Below are 19,047 nucleotides of genomic sequence, written 5' to 3'. Positions count from 1 at the left end.
TTGGGATTTTGTTTGTTAAAATCGCAAATTTCATTCGACCACCATACTTGTAGCTCACTAAGCTTTGTTTTAAATTAACTTTAGTTCTAGTTATTCAGAGAGGTGCAAGAAGTGAAAAAAAAAGAAGAAGAAAAAAAAAAACCCTGAATAGATACTTTTGCTAAAAATACAAAAAAAGATTATTTTAATTTAAATAAAATAAAAATAAATAAACAAATAAATAAATAAATACTTTTGTCTTGACACATTCGCTCTAAGATGTCTACACCTCCAAGAACACCAACAGAGGATGCTGATGTCCCAGGTAAGTTCTCAGTTTCAAATAATGGTACAGTAAAAACAAACATTGGTGGCACTGATTGTACTCTAGCTGTGTTCGGAGCACTCCCAACCTCTTTGGGAATTGTTTGACATACCCTTTCACTGTTAAATTAAATTTGATACATTTCAAATGATAATATATTCTTTTAATATCATCTATATCCCGTGGAACAGCTGAAACAGCATTCAGGTTAGCTGGGGAGTGGGTGAAAACTGCCTGAATGGGGGACTAAAACAATGTGAAATGTCTTGAAAACTGTACCACATGATTAGAATATGTCTTCTACTAATATGTCCGGTGTGACATATATTTCTATATATATATCTACACATATATATATATATAATCTATATAATATATATATATATATATATATATATATATATATATATAAGCATTTATTCGAATAATACGACGCTGAAGTATTCTGAAATTAGCACATCCATAATTAGACGTTTCTTATCAATTTACTGTATTAAAAAAAGAAATCACAATGATAAAAAAAATTAATAGGTGAACTATAATTACAGAGTAATCATCTGGTATAATTTTTGACATGTCTTGCATTGTTCAGCACCTAATCTTACTTTTAGTTTTCAGGTATTACTGTAATCTCCTCTTCAGTAAAGTTGCCCTCACTATGCTTTAAGTCATCGTCTCACCTCTTATCGTCTGAGTTGTGATTAATTTCCTGTTAGATTTCCTCAGCCTTGCCATAATAACAACTTCCCTGCATTGCTTTTTAATGTCACAGACTTGTGAATATATGCAAGATTTTTTAAATGCAAGCAGAGTTGCCTACTAGTTGCATACATTTGCAAAATCTTTGACTATTTGGCACTTACGTACATTCTTCCTGATTCAAATGTTTGATTCGATTCACAAAATTAAATAAAGTGATAAGCTCTACCTCTTAACTGCATAAGAATTCCACTTGATTTCTTTATTTTCACTTTCAATATGTAAATATTTTAAATACAACGCTATCAAGAAAAGTTGAAATTTGACATATTTTCATAGCCAGAATTTACAGAGAAAAACAACAAGTGGAGAACCAAAATATTCTCTATTATCTAATTAGCAATGCATGGAAGTAAATATTATTTAAAGCATTGGTTTGTAGTTCTTTAATGGCATTTATCAGAAAAGCATGTCTCTTTATTTTAAAAGCCAATCATTACTGCTGGTACCACAAGGAATTTGAAAATAAAAAAGGCTTCTTGACACAAACAAATAACAAAGGGATTTCTTTCTGAAACTTTTTTTTTTTATTTTTGCACCAAATTTATTTCCTAGAAAGGTTATGAACAGTCTCTTATGTAAAGTGTTCCCTCTGTGTGTTTGTATTTTGTCAATAAAGGACTGAAAGGCATTTTTTCCTCACCTTTTATTCAAAGTGAAACTTGTTTGAGACTGTGTATATTAAAGTTTATAAACTAATCCCTTTGTCATTTATTTGTCATCTCAGTGTAACCTATCAAAATAATATAAATACCAATATAACTCACCCCTCTCTTGCGATTGATTCGTTCACATCACTCCACCTCCCCCATCTCCACCCCAGTAGCTTCTCTAGGTACACTCTATCGTGGGGGGTCTCCTGCCTCGTCCAGATGACCAGGTGGTGAACCCTCAAATCAAGCAGGTTTGCCAAATAACTTTTTTTCCATACATCACATAATCATCAATTTAACATTCTCTTTAATTCAAATTTCTGTGTTGTGAGGTTTGTTCTGAACTATTGAAATAAGAGTTGTAGCGGTGGGTGTATTTCTAACATTGCTTTTAATGGATGTCATTCTGACTGCTGATATGCTCTGTAGGTAGCTCATAGACCTCTCCCGATACTTCTTCCTCTGGCAATGGAGGTGACTGTTAAAATGTCTCCGGAAACTCTCACTCAGCAGATACAGGGCAAAAGGATTGACGCAGGAACTAGAGAAACTCAGTATTCGGGACAGTAGTGTGAGAACCAGATGTACCAATGAGGAGTCAATCTCTCTGTAGTTGAAGGAGCGGTACATGTACAGGACATGATTTGGAAACCAACAGAGAGCAAACAAACCAACAAAGACCAAGACGATTTTTGAAAGTCGTTTCCTTGTTTCCATCTAAGAAAAAAAAAAAGTTGTTAATATAGTTTTAGAATAAAAAATAAATAAAATATTAGACAGTGTCTAAAAGAGTAGAATTTTATAAATGGTTGTCTAAAACTTAATTTAAATTTCTCACCCCAGCATTTGTTACAAATAACTGGGATGGGTGAAGACCATTATATTCTAGTTTTGTTATTTATTCTAATGTATTTTTGATCATTATTATCTCAATGTGTTCTAAAGTTGAACCCCTTTGATTCCAATTCTACTATGAAGACTATTTGCATTTTCCTAGAATATTTATGCATTTTTTTAAGAAAATGACTTTGTACTAAGCATATGAGATTAGCTTTAAAAATAGATATTATCCCCTCACCTTACCCTTAAAGAAAAAGCTTCATCAATTTTAACTTAAAAAGGTCTTTACAAGTAGTAGCCAATTTGACATTTTTCTATTTAAATAATTTTTAAAGCACTATTATTTTATTTGTTTTGTCTTTGTTTTTGAGTATGTTTTTTGTTATTTATAATATTTCCCTTCAAGATGATTTCTGCTGCCTGATAGAAATCATCTTGAGTCAAAATAATTGTCTCAGGCTATTTGTAGTCTCATAAAGTAGTTTTGAAATGAGAGTGTATCTGAAAAACAGATACCCATGTTCAATCCAGGATAGTAACCTTAATGGCCCTGAAGCAGAATAACAAAAAGCCCCCAAAAAACTTTGCAATATAAATCGGTTGGTCCCATCAACCTCATCAGTGAAATTTAAAACATAAACAGCTTGTACAGAGTTGACAGGATTTCCCTATCAAAGAAACCATTAAATAACTGGTTCTGAAAATGATTGTTTTAGTATTAAATATCAACTTTGAGTCAATCAAAGAAAAGGGGCCTATTCATATGCAGGTTAATATGTCTATCTCTTTTAAATACATTAATAGTCATGTTATGCTGCAGCAATTATTTCCTGGAACCTTGGCAAAAATTCCCCTTGGTATTTCTCTATATTATGTGTTACGAGTAACTGGCAAAAAAACAAAATGCACACGAAATTGCAACAACATAATGTCACTGATTAGTTTTCCATCCCTGTGTGATGACATTTTTGCTTTCAAAATAATGAAATTAAAATGCATAAAAGTTTTAGGCTGCATCTGGGAGAATGTGAAATTTAAATTAGTTATCTGAATAACATTAAGTGGGTTATTTGTAGGTCTTAATGTGATTATTAAATTATGTTAATGAGAACCACAATTTAGAACAGTATTGGGAGTGGGTTAAGTTTGTTATTTGCAAAGCTTAAAGGCATTTTTTTTTCACTTGATGTACCTTAAGCCACGTTACTCACTTTTCACATAAGTAAAGTTCACATTTAAGCAGGTTTTTGTAGAGCTTAACATGATTATTATATTGTATATGTTAATGACCCCCCCCCCCCCCCCCATTTTTTTTTTTTTAGGATAGCATTGGGAAGTTGTTGGCTTGCCATTTTCAAAGTTTCTAGGGGGTTTGGTTTAAATGTAAGCACATTAACTCACTGTGACAGGACTGAAAGGAGTCCCTGTCGTAATTTGCCCTCCCGACCACCGGCAGCGCTCTATAGGGTTGACCGTGATTGGATCAGGAGGCTGAACTCTAACCATGCAGGAAGTTCCGGGTCAGGCAGCCATCTTGGCCCAAGATAGAACCATGCGGCCGTCGGGTCCCATCATTGCAATCAGCTGTGCTGTTCTCGTTGATTGGCTGATGTGGGGCAGCATGCTGATTGCAAGGGTGGGACTTGGCAGTATTTAAGCAGTATGGTTTTGCCATTCACCTGGGGCTGAACTGAAAACACAAGCTGTTCTTGGTGTGTTGCTTTCATTCACTGCTGTTATTCACAGAAGCTTGAAAACCTTGGACACTGTCTTGGATTACTGGAGTGAGGAACCGAGGACTGGCCATTAATCTGTGAAAGGGAGCTAAGAAGCGGTGAGAGGAAATCCACCGCAGTACCACAAAGAAACCCAGTGCTTCCTTTGTTGTTATTTATTTTGTAACCGTGACATTTTTTGTTTACTCTTTTTATTTCAAACCTAAGTTTACCATTGCTGGTATTCCAGGTGGTTTTCTTGTTTATTTTTTGTAATACTGGACTGTTCTATTTTTATTGTTTTTGTAAAATAAAACCCTGCCCTGATACCATTGATGGTACAGGGCTCTAAGGACTAATCTCCATTTCCAGCTCCTGTGTGCTGTCATTTCTGGTCCTTCCCAAAAGCTCCACCCACTACCCTCTCACACTCACGTTAAGTGTTTTTCATGTTAAGCGTTTTAGGATGTCCCCTCTAGCAACCACCTGGCACGTTTTCTTGCCAATATGTTTTGCATTATTAAAATGACTAAAAGTACTAAGTACAGTATGGTACTGCTTCCATACAGCTACCTGCACAAGATACTATAGCACACTTGATTAACAGTTAGTTGCTGTAAAATAATAATACATGAGAGAATAAAGGTCATAAACTGTATGATATATTAGTTTACCTGTCTTTTGGTGTGCTCACTGAATTCTCCAGGCATGTTGTGAGCACTTTTGATTAACGTTCTTGCAATGTGGTAGTAGTATGCACTAATGATGGTGAGGGGGATGATGAAATAGACCATGAATATCATGATAGAGTGAATTTTGGGGTGCAACTCCTCAGATAAAGGGTATGGTACACAAGCAGTGAAGCTGATGTTGTTATCGTTGATATGCACCACTTGGGAAAAGATTGCTTCTGGAATGGCCAGCAGTATAGAAATGATCCATATGGTGACTGCCTTTAAGCAGGTCCAAAGAACTGCACTTGATTTCTGGATGTCCATAGGATTTACAATAGCTTTGTACCTGTTAGGAAGAAAGACATATTATTAAAAGAAATGAAACAGACAGTAGACAGCCTTCAGCACCACTGCAGTGCTTTTTTTTAACCCATGACTAACTTTAAACTTCAACAGGTATAACATTTAAATTGTGGCAGGATAAAGAGGCTGGTATGAATGTTATGTTGCTAAAAAAAGATGAGAAAATAGCATTGTTTATTTTCTCTTGTATATTACTTGTGTTACATTTGAAAATAGCCATACTAAAGGGATCTAATTACAGTAAATATGTTCTATTGATTTATATTGTATTGCAGCTAGGTTTCCAATAAGAAACAAGTCAATTCATTGTACAGTGGCTGGTCAACAGTTCACCAGCACTAGAAAGAATTTACACTAGGGTAACTTGTAGCAGTCAACACTGATACGAATGCAAAAACTAAGTGGTGTGCCTAAGTTGTTTGGTCCCAGTTTTTTTTAATTAACATTTTTCTTTCACAATAACTGGTTAAAATAGTGCTTTGGTTTAAATACCTTGATTAAATGGTTCCTTTGTTTCTAACTGATATTCAGATGACAGGTTTAGTGAAGTGCTAGCTAAAGTTATATCTCATTCTGCTTCGTTAGATTTAGAAAGGTCACTATAGCAATAATATATACAATCACAGCATCGTATTTCATTGCCTGATCCCTATGCTCCCAATAAAGGACCCTTTTTCGATTTTGTATTATATTTTATTCTTTTAAACCGTTTATCACTGCATCAAAATGTTATATATATATATACTCTGTGTGTGTGTGTGTGTGTGTGTATATATATATATATATATATATATATATATATATATATATATATATATATATATATATATATACAGTGCCTTGCAAAAGTATTCAGACCCCTGACCAAGTCTCTCATATTACTGAATTACAAATGGTACAATTGAAATTTCGTTCTGTTCGATATTTTATTTTAAAACACTTAAACTCAAAATCAGTTATTATAAGGTGTGGCAGGGTGGCGAGTGGATAGAGGCCCAGAGACAGTCTGTAGTTCAAAAAAATTACTATTTTATTATAAATAAACACAAAAATGAAAGGGCACAAGGGCCAAAATAAAGGGATTTAAACACAAATTAAGCAAGACAAAAAAGCAAAAATAACAATTTCCAGGCTGGGCAATGCCATCACTGGATTCAAACATACAAACATACAAACATACAAACATATAAACATACAAACATACAAACATGCTTCCTCAGCTCCCTCCTCCTAAATGAGAAGCAGAGGCCTCCTTTTATGTCAGGTGGCTGGGCGCTGTTTGATCGTTAATTAAACTAATCATCTAAACAACCCCAGCCACCTGAACACAATGAACCCAGGCAGGTAGGGGAATTTAACCCCATCCCTGCCAATTTCTAAAGGGCAAAGCTATGCTCTGCCACATAAGGTGACATTTGTTTTATGTTGGGAAATATTTTTAAGAAAAATAAAAAAAAAACTGAAATATCTTGCTTGCATAAGTATTCAACCCCTGTGCTGTGGAAGCTCCCAGTTTGCACTGATGAAAGAAATTGCCCTAACAAGGACACAGTTATCTTACCATTGGCCTCCACCTGTGAACTATTAAAGTTGCTGTCACATTTTCTGGATAAAAACCCCACTGTTGAAGGGTCATTGGTAAGGCTGTGAATGTGAAGGAAAATGAAGACCAAAGAGCATTCTACAGAAGTTAGAGATAAAGTAATACAAATGCATAGATTAGGGAAAGGGTACAAAATAATATCCAAGTGTTTGGATATCCCAGTGAGCACAGTTGGATCAATAATCAGGAAGTGGAAGCTGCATCACACCACCCAGGCACTGCCAAGAAAAGGCCGTCCCTCAAAACTCAGCGCTCAAACAAGAAGGAGACTTGTGAGAGAAGCCACAGAGAGGCCAACAATCACTTTAAAGGAGCTACAGAGTTCAATGGCTGGGAGTGGAGTAATGGTGCACCAGTCAACCATATCAAGAGCTCTGCATAACACTGGCCTGTATGGGAGGGTGGTAAGAAAGAAGCTGTTACTCAAAAAGTACCATCTGAAAGCACGTCTAGAGTTTGCCAGAAAGCATGAGAGTGACCCAGCTGCGATGTGGGCAAAGGTTTTGTGGTCAGATGAGACCAAGATAGAGCTTTTTAGCCAAAACTCAAAGCGCTATGTGTGGCGCAAACCTAACACTGCCCATGCCTCAAGACACACCATCCCTACAGTGAAGTATGGTGGTGGGAGCATCATGCTGTGGGGATGCTCATCAGCAGGGACTGGGGCATCTTGTTACAATTGAAGGAAGAATGGATGGAGCAAAATACAGGAAAATACTGCAAGAGAATCTGCTTCAGTCCACTAAAAAACTGAAGCTTGGGAGGAAATTCACCTTTCAGCAGGACAATGATCCCAAGCACAAGGCCAAAGCAACATTGGAGTGGCTCAAGAACAAAAAGATGAATGTCCTACAATGGCCCAGTCAAAGTCCTGATCTCAATCCCATTGAGAATATGTGGCACTATTTGAAAATTGTGGTCCACAAGCGTCGTCCAACCAACCTGAACAACCTGGAGCAAATCTGCCAAGAAGAATGGGCCAAAATCACTCCGACACTGTTTGCAAAGCTGGTACATTCTTACCCCAAAAGACTTAAAGCTGTTATTGCAGCGAAAGGTGGCTCTACCAAATATTAATGTGTGGGGGTTGAATACTTATGCAAGCAAGATATTTCAGTTTTTTATTTTTCTTAAAAATATCTCCCAACATAAAACCAATGTCACCTTACAATAATTGATTTTGAGTTTAAGTGTTTTAAAATAAAATATCGAACAGAACGAAATTTCAATGTACCATTTGTAATTCAGTAATATGAGAGAATTGGTCAGGGGTCTGAATACTTTTACAAGGCACTGTGTATATATATATATATATATATATATATATATATATACACACACACACACACATATATATATATATATATATACACACACACACACACATATATATATATATATATATATATATATACACACACACACATACACACACACACACATATATATATATATATATATATATATATATATATATATACACACACACACACACACACACCACATATATATATATATATATATATATATATATATATATATATATAGAGAGAGAGAGAGAGAGAGAGAGAGAGAGAGAGAGAGAGAGGTCTCAGGGGACACACAATATGAGTGTTATAACCAAAGAGCGTTATAAACGGGACAGGGTGGTGGGCACAGCGGGACACATAGCAACACACATCTGACTAAAATAGAAAATAAAATAACTTCATCTTTATAATGCACATATAGTGAAGCAAAAATGTAATTTTCTGTGAATTAACCATGCATAAAGCACCGTGTAATCAATGTTACATTTTTTACAAAAAGAAGAGGTAACATTCCCACTCGTGCATAATTTTAATTAGCCTGGCTAAATGGCGGTCAGGAGTTCAGTTTGAAGGGACAGACAAGCAAATCAAGTACTAGAAGGAGGGCGGGTCAGGCGAGGGGCTAGCCCCAGGTTCGGTTTCCGTGAAGCTGAAGTAAATACATTAAGATAACCACGTAATAGGCCTAACATTTATTTAGTTATAAAACAAATGCTGAATAAGATGTCTGTGTTATAAAGTATGAGCACAGCTTTTCTTCAGTTCACATACTGTATCAAAAGGCAGAGACAGAAATGGAAGTTAGACTGAGAAGTTATTTACAGTTTGAGCAACACCAGTACTGTATTTACTGTAGAAATGTTGCATGAATCACTAGTATAGGAAATTGGAGGACATGCTGTAGGAGCATGTCACAAAGACGGTCGGAGTGGATGGCGTCAGACCAGAAACAGGAAAATAAACAGAGAGATGTGGAGTTTGGTGAAGCTGAGCGAATGCTTTCGCTAAGCATTTAATAAATAAACAGAACAGAAAATAAACGGTGGTAACAAACAAAAACACAAGGACACAGCACATTCACCAAAAAATAATAAACAGACAAACAAAACGGACTAACAAAACACGGTGAGCAGATATTTTACTTATATTATTTATGATCACAATGATTACCTCTGTCTCCTATCCCGTTCTCCACTCACCGAACACACAACCCCGAGTATGTGAAAACATGTTGCTTTTATGCAGCTGTACCAAGACCCGACTGATAATCAATCATTCAATTGGAGTCGCGGTACAACTGCACGTGCAATTCCCCGTGCTCACATATTACATTTTACTTGTGCGTGAAGTGCTGTGCAATCCTTGTGCCTAAATACAAATATACATCTTAAACATTTATGTTACACAGAGCCGTTTATATCCCGTGTACCAATGAATATACACCAACATTTATCACACCACACGCAACATATAACAGAAAATACACACAGGGGCGGGCACTTCATCACAGAGCATTATATCCGAGGTGCGTTATAACCGAGAGCTTTATAGTGAGGGATCACTGTGTGTATATATAATATATACTGAGTGTAAAAAACATTAGGAACACCTTCCTAATATTGAGTTGCACCCCCTTTTGCCCTCAGAACAGCCTCAGTTCGTCGGGGCATGGACTCTACAAGGTGTCGAAAGCATTCCACAGGTATGCTGGCACATGTTGACTCCAATGCTTCCCACAGTTGTGTCAAGTTGGCTGGTAGTGGATCTTTACTCTGAATAGCTTGTTCCATCTCATCCCACAGATGCTCAATTGGATTGAGATCTGGTGACTGGGCAGGCCACTGCAGTAAGCTGAATTCACTATCATGTTCGTGGAACCATTCCTGGACAATCCTAGTCTTGTGGCATGGGGCATTATCCTACTGAAAAAATCCATTAGAAGATGGATACACTGCTGCCATGGAGGCACCTGATTGGCAATGATGTTCAGATATCCTGTGGCATTCAAACGTTGCTCCACTTTTATCAAGGGGCCCAATGTGTGCCATGAAAACACACCCCACACCATCACACCACCAGCCTGCAATGTTAACATGTGGCATGATGGATGAATGTGGTTTTCTCCATACCCTAGTCCTCCCATCAGCATGAAACAGCAGGAACCGGGATTCATCAGACCAGGCAATGTTTTTCCAATCCTCCAGTGTCCAGTGTTTTCATTCCTTAGCCCACTGCAACTGCAGTTTCTTGTGTTGTGCTGAAAGAAGTGGAACTTTGTTAGGTCGTCGGCTGCCATACCCCATTAGTGCCAAGGTACGACGAGTTGTGCATTCTTTTATTGGTCTTTCGGCGTCAACTGTATTAGACTGTCAGTTGACTAACTGTAGCCCGTCTGCTGCTCTGCACAATTCGTGTCAGCCTCCTTTGGCCTCTTTCATCAATGAGCCAATTTCGACCTCCGGCCTGCTGTTGGCCGGATGTCCTTTGGGTGGTGGACCATCCTTGATACATATGGAAAACTGTTGAGCATCCTGGGTCTGTTTTAAAGGGGCAACAAACCGTGAGAGTAGCATGGATCTTTTTCAGATATATCTATATATATATATATATATATATATATATATATATATATTTATATATATATATATATATATATATATATATATATTATATATATATATATATATATATATATATATATATATTATATATATATATATATATACAGCTCTGGAAAAAATTAAGAGACCACTGCAAAATTATCAGTTTCTTTGGTTTTACAATTTATAGGTATGTGTTTGGGTAAAATGAACATTTTTGTTTTATTCTATAAACTACTGACAAAATTTCTCCCAAATTCCAAATAAAAATATTGTCATTGGCCAGCCCAATCTCCAGACCTGAACCCCATTGAAAACCTCTGGAATGTGATCAAGAGGAAGATGGATGGTCACAAGCCATCAAACAAAGCCGAGTTGCTTGAATTTTTGCGCCAGGAGTGGCATAAAGTCACCCAACATCAATGTGAAAGACTGGTGGAGAGCATGCCAAGACGCATGAAAGCTGTGCTTGAAAATCAGGGTTATTCCACCAAATATTGATTTCTGAACTCTTCCTAAGTTAAAACATTAGTATTGTGTTGTTTAAAAATGAATATGAACTTATTTTCTTTGCATTATTCGAGGTCTGACAACACTGCATCTTTTTTGTTATTTTGACCAGTTGCCATTTTCTGCAAATAAATGCTCTAAATGACAATGTTTTTATTTGGAATTTGGGAGAAATGTTGTCAATAGTTTATAGAATAAAACAAAAATGTTCATTTTACCCAAACACATACCTATAAATAGTAAAACCAGAGAAACTGATAATTTTGTAGTGGTCTCTTAATTTTTTCCAGAGCTGTATCTATCTATCTATCTATCTATCTATCTATCTATCTATCTATCTATCTATCTATCTATCTATCTATATGTTTTTTAAGTACTTTAAAGTCGATTGGTTCAGGGACAGCTACTTTATGTCAGAAACACTTTGCAGCAATGCTAATGTAGCTGATTCTTTGTCATATTGTTGAATCTAATGATATCCTACTGGTAGGATGCAATAACATACACCTTTATCACACAATAGCAATGTTTTTATTGTGCTTGCTAAATTATGATTGAGTTATTAAAAACAGAATGCCACTAATACACAATTAGCAACATGGATTCTGAACAATGAAGGTGGCCACAAAAATGGCCTTATCCCTACAGTGTACTCTAAACCAAATTTAAGAATTATACATAAATCATAAGCAACAGATTGTAGATGCATTCATTATGCACTGTAATGTGATTTTTTTTTTTTTGTTACACTTTTGTTTGCACATTTTTATAAACTGTACTAAAATGAATGTTTGACTCTGAAATGTTTGGTTTAAAAATATACTGTGTCTGTTTCTAAGAATTGTCAGAATATTATGTAACACATGGTCCTAGACAGACACTAGTATTAATGGATTTAAGTGAACCAAAGCTACATGAATTCCTTCATGGTGGTTGACATGCGCTATTACCTACATGTTATCTGTGCAGACAATGACATTTCTCCTCTGGAGCACTGGGAGGAAATGCTGGAGAGCGAGGTTAACCCCTTGCAGTTCCAGCGCATTTATGTCCAGGGATATCCATTGACCCGATGAGACTCGCGGACTCCTCTGCCTGCCCAGACCTCACCTCAACTAGAGATGGTGAATCTGTTGTCACCATCTGGCAGCTGTGGATCACTCCCATCCCTATGCCCTCGCGCAAGTGAGAGGTTGCCTCCACCAACATAGTGCTTCCCAGCACATGTGAGACCCGGTCAGCCAAAAGTGTATGTTGCATTTGGGGTGTAGCTGGACGTTATTGAGTCATGCTTGGATTGTGTGCATGTGGAGTGGCTGATGAAGCTGCAGCCATCAGACCCAATAATTTCTGACAGAAGACCAACTGTACTGTGCATCCCTGTTGAAACAGGGCTAGACAGTTGTGAATGGCAGCCACTCTGTCATCCGACAGTTAGGCTCAAATTGTAGCCAGAGACCCAAGTAAACCATACTGTGCACCAGTTTTTGTTGGCTTTTGGCATTGTTGAGGGTTAGTCTCCCCACGTGCTCTGTCTCAATTGTCGTGTGGGCACACTGCTCTTTCCTGCAACTGGGAGCAGATCAAAAAGTTGTCTAGGCGGTTTAACACCCTGATCTCCTGCAGCCGCAATGGGGCTAGGATGGCATCTATGCACTTTGAGAATGTGCAGGGGGATAAGGATGGGCCGGATGGCAGCACAGAAAACTCGAAGACGCTTCCTTAAAAGGTGAAGCAGTGATATTTTCTGTGCACGGGACAAGTAGGGACATGAAAATATGCATCCTTTAAGTCCATAGTGGTAAACCAGTCGCCTAGCTGGACTGACTGGAGAATATGATGGTGTGTGACCATCTGGAACCTCTCCCTCAAGAACACGTTGAGGTGTCTCAGGTTTAGGATGGGGTGAAGGCCCCCCTCCATTTTTGTCACTAGAAAGTATCTTAAGTAGAATCCCTCTTCTTGAGAGGTGAGTTCTACAAGGTGGACGGCTTGCTTGAGAAGTAATATTTTTACATCTTGCCTGAGGGCCAAGACTTGAAGAGGGTCGCTCACGGATGTAGGTCACTCATGGAGGAGCTGCAGCGCATAACTGGTTTGTATGGTGGTGAGCACCCAAGAGTTTGAGGTGCAATTGTGCCAGTATTGTAGCTGGTGGGAATTGTCTCCCAGAGCACTGATCCGTTGGGGCCCCATGCCTGGTGTTTCCCTGTCTCTGCAGGCAGCCCCGGGTAATAGGTGATGTGGAAGCCTGTGGGTGATGCCTCCAGTCTTCATGTGGCATTGTGGGGATCTGATCAGGGTTACTGTTGTTACAGGCAGACATGTGAAGGGAAGGGAGCATTGCAGCCACTTGTTGAGACGCCTCTCGCTCTCGGTCCCGCTAGGCTTATATCCAGGGCTTGCCCTTGGAAGCCTGAGATTTGTAACTACCTACCAGAGACCAAGTGCATTTCTGAGGCTACCGGTTTAATGAGGAGCACCGATCACAGGTTGCCATCTAGGTAGACCATTAGGAGTCCTAGCCGTGCTGGCCAGGCGCGTTACCTGCACTTCGGCTGCGTAGGTTTTTTTAAGATGGGACTCTGTGAGAGCGTGAATCATATTAGTATGAAGCGTATTGATTTTTTTGTTTACAAATGTTATGAAAAATACCATTAAAAGGCAAACACACAGGCGCACACACACACACACACACAAACACACACACACACACACACAAACACACACACACATCTGCCAGGGAGACTTGGCCTGACTTGCTGTAACTGTGTTGACCATACTGAAGCAGGCAGAAAGCTAACTATCCACAACTTTCATCTTGAGAAAATAGGCACAGATTCTCAGATCATTACGTATTCCACAAAAAAAAGTCAGAATAACTAATCAAACTAGCAGATAGAGTCCCACTGTGTTTTCTGCAGCTTTAAAAAATACTGAATCAGTGGGAAAAACAGAGGTGCAGAAAAAAAAAGTCGAAATAATGCGATCCTCCAGCGGCTGTCCTTTGAAAATAACCCCCAATATGTTTTTGGGGTTTTTTTTTGTAAAAAAAAAAAAAAAAAAGATAAATTTGAAAGTTTCTGCAAAATAAAGTATGTGTTAGGTATGGCAGGGCTGGGAGGTTAGCATTCCCTCCCTGCCTAATTTAAATCCATGTACAGCATGTGGCCAGGTTTGATTGACTAATTGATTATCAATTAACTCTGGCCACATGCCTTTAAAAAGGCACTGAAAAGTCAGCCCTTTGCTCTTGGTTATTCATTGTGTTGTTCTTTTTCATGCAAGTTGTAAGTGAATTGGCTAAAAATCCACATGACTGTGTGTACAAACCAGGGTGACCAAACAAAGCAACCACTTGTGATCACTGTGTGTGTTAACCGGGATCCAGGTGCTCAGAACTTAGCCACTGGATGGCAAACTTTTGTTTTTAGCTGTTTTTCCCCACTGTGTTTTTTTTTTAATTTATTTTTTAATTTATTTTAATGTACATTTTAGTTTTTGTCCTCCCACACTAGGACTACCATTGTTGGTACCCTAGTGGCCGCCACAAACCACTACCAGTTATTAAAACCTGGAAGCCTCTGTGTCTCTCTCATCTATCAGTGAATACCCACACTCTTAACAGAACACCCCTGTGTGGCAAAGTGCCCACCCCTGTGTGTATTTTGTGTTGTATGTTGTGTGTTAATGTTGGTGCAGTCATTGGTACACGTGACATAAATGGGTCTGTGTAACATGAGTGTTTAAAATGTATATTTGTATTTAGGCACAAGGATTGCCCAGCACTTCATGTGCAACTAAAATGTAATAATTGGGGAATTGCACTTTATTAATTCATGTGCAGTTGTACCGCGACTCCAGTTGAATGATTGATTAGCAACTCACTTAGGGTTGTGTGTTCGATGAGTTGAGAACGGGTTTGGAGATGGAGGTAATTGTAATAATAATTACTATTGTAATAATAATAATAATAGTTCAAATAGAAGCTCACTGTGTTTTGTCTGTATAGTCCATTTTTTTTTTTTTTTTTTTTTTTTTTTTTTTTCTTTTTTTTGGCGACGAGTGCCGTGTCCTGTGTCTTGTTTATCTTACAACCTTTTATTTTCTGTCTGTCTGTTCATTATTAAATATTGAGTAAGACCATTCGCTCAGCTTCAACAAACCCCAGCTCTGTTGTTTATTTCCTGGTTTCTGGTTTCTGGTCTATCGTTACCCACTACAGCCGTCTTTGTGACACCCTGTTACAATCATTTAGTTCAATTATACATGTTCTGTAAAGAATCTACTGGTGAATACAAGGATATCTCATTCCATTGTACTGATGTATACAAAATTATGCATATACACAGTATGTGGGTTTATTGTCACTGGAGTTTAAACAATTTTGGGTGTAAGTGAAGATGACGTTTAGAGAAAATGTATAATTACCAGTGACATTATTTTTGGTACCCATCAAACTGTAGTACCTTGAATACTTTACATGCCTAGCCTTTTTTTTCCTTTCAGACTGGAAATCATCCATCTTTAAGTAATCCCTGCACTTTGGATGTGAATGTACACCTGCTGTACATTGTATATAAAATATATGTAGACATGTAACCTTGAATTTATGCTCATTTTTTGCCTGTAGATTACATTATTTTAGGAGATTGGGTAGTATTATACTAATCAACATCAGGGATGAAAAATGACACAAAATGTTGTTGGAGTATTGTATTGTCTTGACAAAAAGGGATAGTAGGCAGATATTACACAACAGTATAAGTGGGAAAAGAAAAATTAAATAAGAAAAACTCCAGAAGACACTGTTTTACAGGGGACTGCAATTCGTTTGACACTGGTATTAGACTTTGAAGAGTTAACATTATTTATACTTTAGGCTCACAAAACACAAGCGTTATTAAGAGTATAGTCTATAGGTGTACTGAAATGTGTTTAAAATACGTTGCATAATGTTTATATTTAATTATTTAATATGTGGATCGCCGTGTTTGTAGAGTTAACAGTAGAGCACTTGTAATATCGGTTTATTGGTGTTTTCATCCTTTTGCACATTACTGAAATACTTCTTATAATTTAATACATCCCATCACCACTTTTCAACATTCATTTGAGCATATAATACATTATTCCATGAACAAACAACTGGGATCCACATTAGACAATTAACAGGCTGGAGGTGGGTTCCCTGGATGTTAAGCGCGATTTATGTTGCTTTGAAAAGTTATAAAGATCACTGATTATCCATAAGCTTGAGCCTGTCTTCACACAAATAAGTGATAGACATTATAACAATGTAAATACCTTTATACATATACAATTGCTATTCTTACCTGTCTGCGCTGAGAGCTGTAAGGGTGAAAACCGAGACACCTACTGAGGTGAGCTGAATTAAAGGAATCAGTTTGCAAGCGACGGTGCCGAAGATCCATTCTTCAAAGAAATACCTCGAGGCATCTACGGGAACACAAGTCACCAGAAGCAAAAGGTCTCCAGCAGCCAAACTGGTTATAAAAATATTGGGCACGCTTCTCATAGCACTGTTGGTGATGAAGATCTTAACCAAAGTGATATTCCCCAGCAAGCCCACTGTAATAATAAGAATGTATATGGTTGGAATAACGCACCGTATAATGAAATCAACAGTTTCTCTGTCATTTGGTAGCATTCCCTCGGTAAGGTTTGAAGCAGATAATGAGACATTATCAGAAAAGGTTAAGTTAAAAAAATCTGCAATCGTCATTTTACTATTCTTCGCAATGCAGGTTTTAAAACTGCTAAAATTGTATTCAGAAATGGACGTAATGGTGCCTTTAGTCGGAAGACTAACACCTCTTCAGTGTGCAGCAAAAATAATCCAAGGTAGTGCTGAATGACTGCTGTGAGCAAATCAGCTGTCCGTTCATTGGTTAAACTCCTTTTACTTTTCAGGTCAGTTCCATTGCATAGGAGCTATCCATTCCAGTTAGTGCTGAATCTTGCTCTTTGTATTCTGAGGGTCGTTTCTATATAGCAATACGATGTACTGTCAAGCTAGTACGACGTCGGGAGAACAAAATACCGTAGAGTTAGCGTTTCTTTGTAACGCTGCTCACACTACTTTATCGTATTATCTGTCTTATTTCACCGACGCCAATTTACTCGCCGTATAAATACAATAGGACCACGGTTATTTCTCCCATTTAACTTGGAGAAACATGACTACTCTAATTTATGCTATGTATTTAAAACACAGGCAGAGACAATTACAGCGATAGACGACAAGGTGTGTGCGTAGTATCTTTGACATGGGTCTTTTTGTAATTATTATTTTGTATTGATAATATTATTATTCTAATCATGTAGTCTAGTGTTATTTTATAATGTTTACTGTTTCTTGATACTGTAGACTTATTTTTGTTTTAACCACCTGTAAAGCGCTTTGAGTTGCTGTGGCATGAAAGGCTCTATATAAATAAATAGGGTGAAAATGTAAATCGGTCAGAAATTATAGTGATCCTCTCCTCTGCTGAGAGTGTATAGGGTGAGTGTGCATTTGCCTGTTTGATCTCCTGTTATGGAGCGCTAGCAGCCTATATTTTATTTGCTATTTTGTCTTTAATCCTCTTTGAGGAAAACGTTACTCGGCTGTTAATTTTAAAATGATTAATGTGTACTTCTCTAAGCTAGCTCATCTAGTTTGATCATTACTTTTTGTTACTGTTTCTGCAGATGCCTATACTGGTTTACCTGTCCGGTTTGTCTTCTAATAAAACCCACAATTCCCCTTAATAATTAGGCTCATTATATATATATATATATATATATATATATATATAATATATATATATATATATATATATATATATATATATAGTACCAGTCAAAAGTTTGAGTACACCTGCTTGAAACCAGGTTTTTCATGATTATCTATGCTTTTAAATGTATAAACTTGTCTATAAACACTTAATATTTCATTATATGATATGTGTACTGATAGAAGCTGGTAATCATAAGTGAATTGCATTCAAAAATTAAATTTTTAAATGAAAATGTAAATCTTGTCAATTTCAATGAAATGGTCACCCAAAGCAAGGGGATTTCAGTCTGAAGCCCAAGTCAGTTAAAAGTCTGAAATGTGTATAACATGGTGTTAGAACACTGGCCCAAGTATAAAATTGTCTTTGTTAGATGTTCTCTGAGTTAACTAGCATGTTACCCAATTAACCTTTTGTCACCAATTATTATTAATAGGTAAGGGTCCATGATTACTATAAATATAGGTAGCATAGGCACAAGTTTGTCATTCCTGAATGTAAGGGAGCAGAAAATGACAAAATACGCTCAGTTAAGCAAAGAAAAAAGACAGTCTGTAATTACTTTAAGAAATGAAGGTCAATCATTAAGACAAATTGTAAGAACTTTTCAAGTGTCTGTAACTGCTGTGGCCAAGACCATCAAACAATTTGAAGAAACTGGCACTCATAAGGACCGAACAAGGTCAGGCAGGCCAAGAGTGACCTCAGAATCAGAGAACAAGTTCATTCGAGTCACGAGTCTGTGAAACTGCCGATTAACTGCCCCTGAAATACAAGCTCAGCTAAATACTACTAGAAGTACAGATGTTTCAACATCAACTGTTCAGAGGAGATTGTGTGAAGCTGGCCTAACTGGAAGAAATGCTGCAAAGAAACCATTGTTAAGAGTGCAGAATAAGAGGACGAGACTTTCCTT

At 37.3% G+C, this 19,047-nt stretch overlaps 1 protein-coding gene across 1 annotated transcript; it reads right to left on the bottom strand.

The window, feature by feature from the left end:
• Positions 1-2,028: 2,028 nt before the first annotated feature.
• On the bottom strand, positions 2,029-18,635 carry LOC121316405 (neuromedin-B receptor-like; the record flags this gene model as incomplete). The annotated part of the gene is made up of 4 exons (XM_041251477.1): positions 2,029-2,433; positions 4,946-5,291; positions 16,668-16,958; positions 18,619-18,635. Coding segments are annotated over 4 exons (1,059 nt in total), but the record flags the coding sequence as incomplete, so codon positions are not given.
• Positions 18,636-19,047: the final 412 nt, after the last annotated feature.

This window comes from Polyodon spathula, chromosome 5 (genome assembly GCF_017654505.1).
Source record: "Polyodon spathula isolate WHYD16114869_AA chromosome 5, ASM1765450v1, whole genome shotgun sequence".
Taxonomy (NCBI): Eukaryota; Metazoa; Chordata; class Actinopteri; order Acipenseriformes; family Polyodontidae; genus Polyodon; species Polyodon spathula.
The sequence above is the reverse complement of the archived record's forward strand: the minus strand, read 5'-3'. Positions and strand labels throughout refer to the sequence as shown.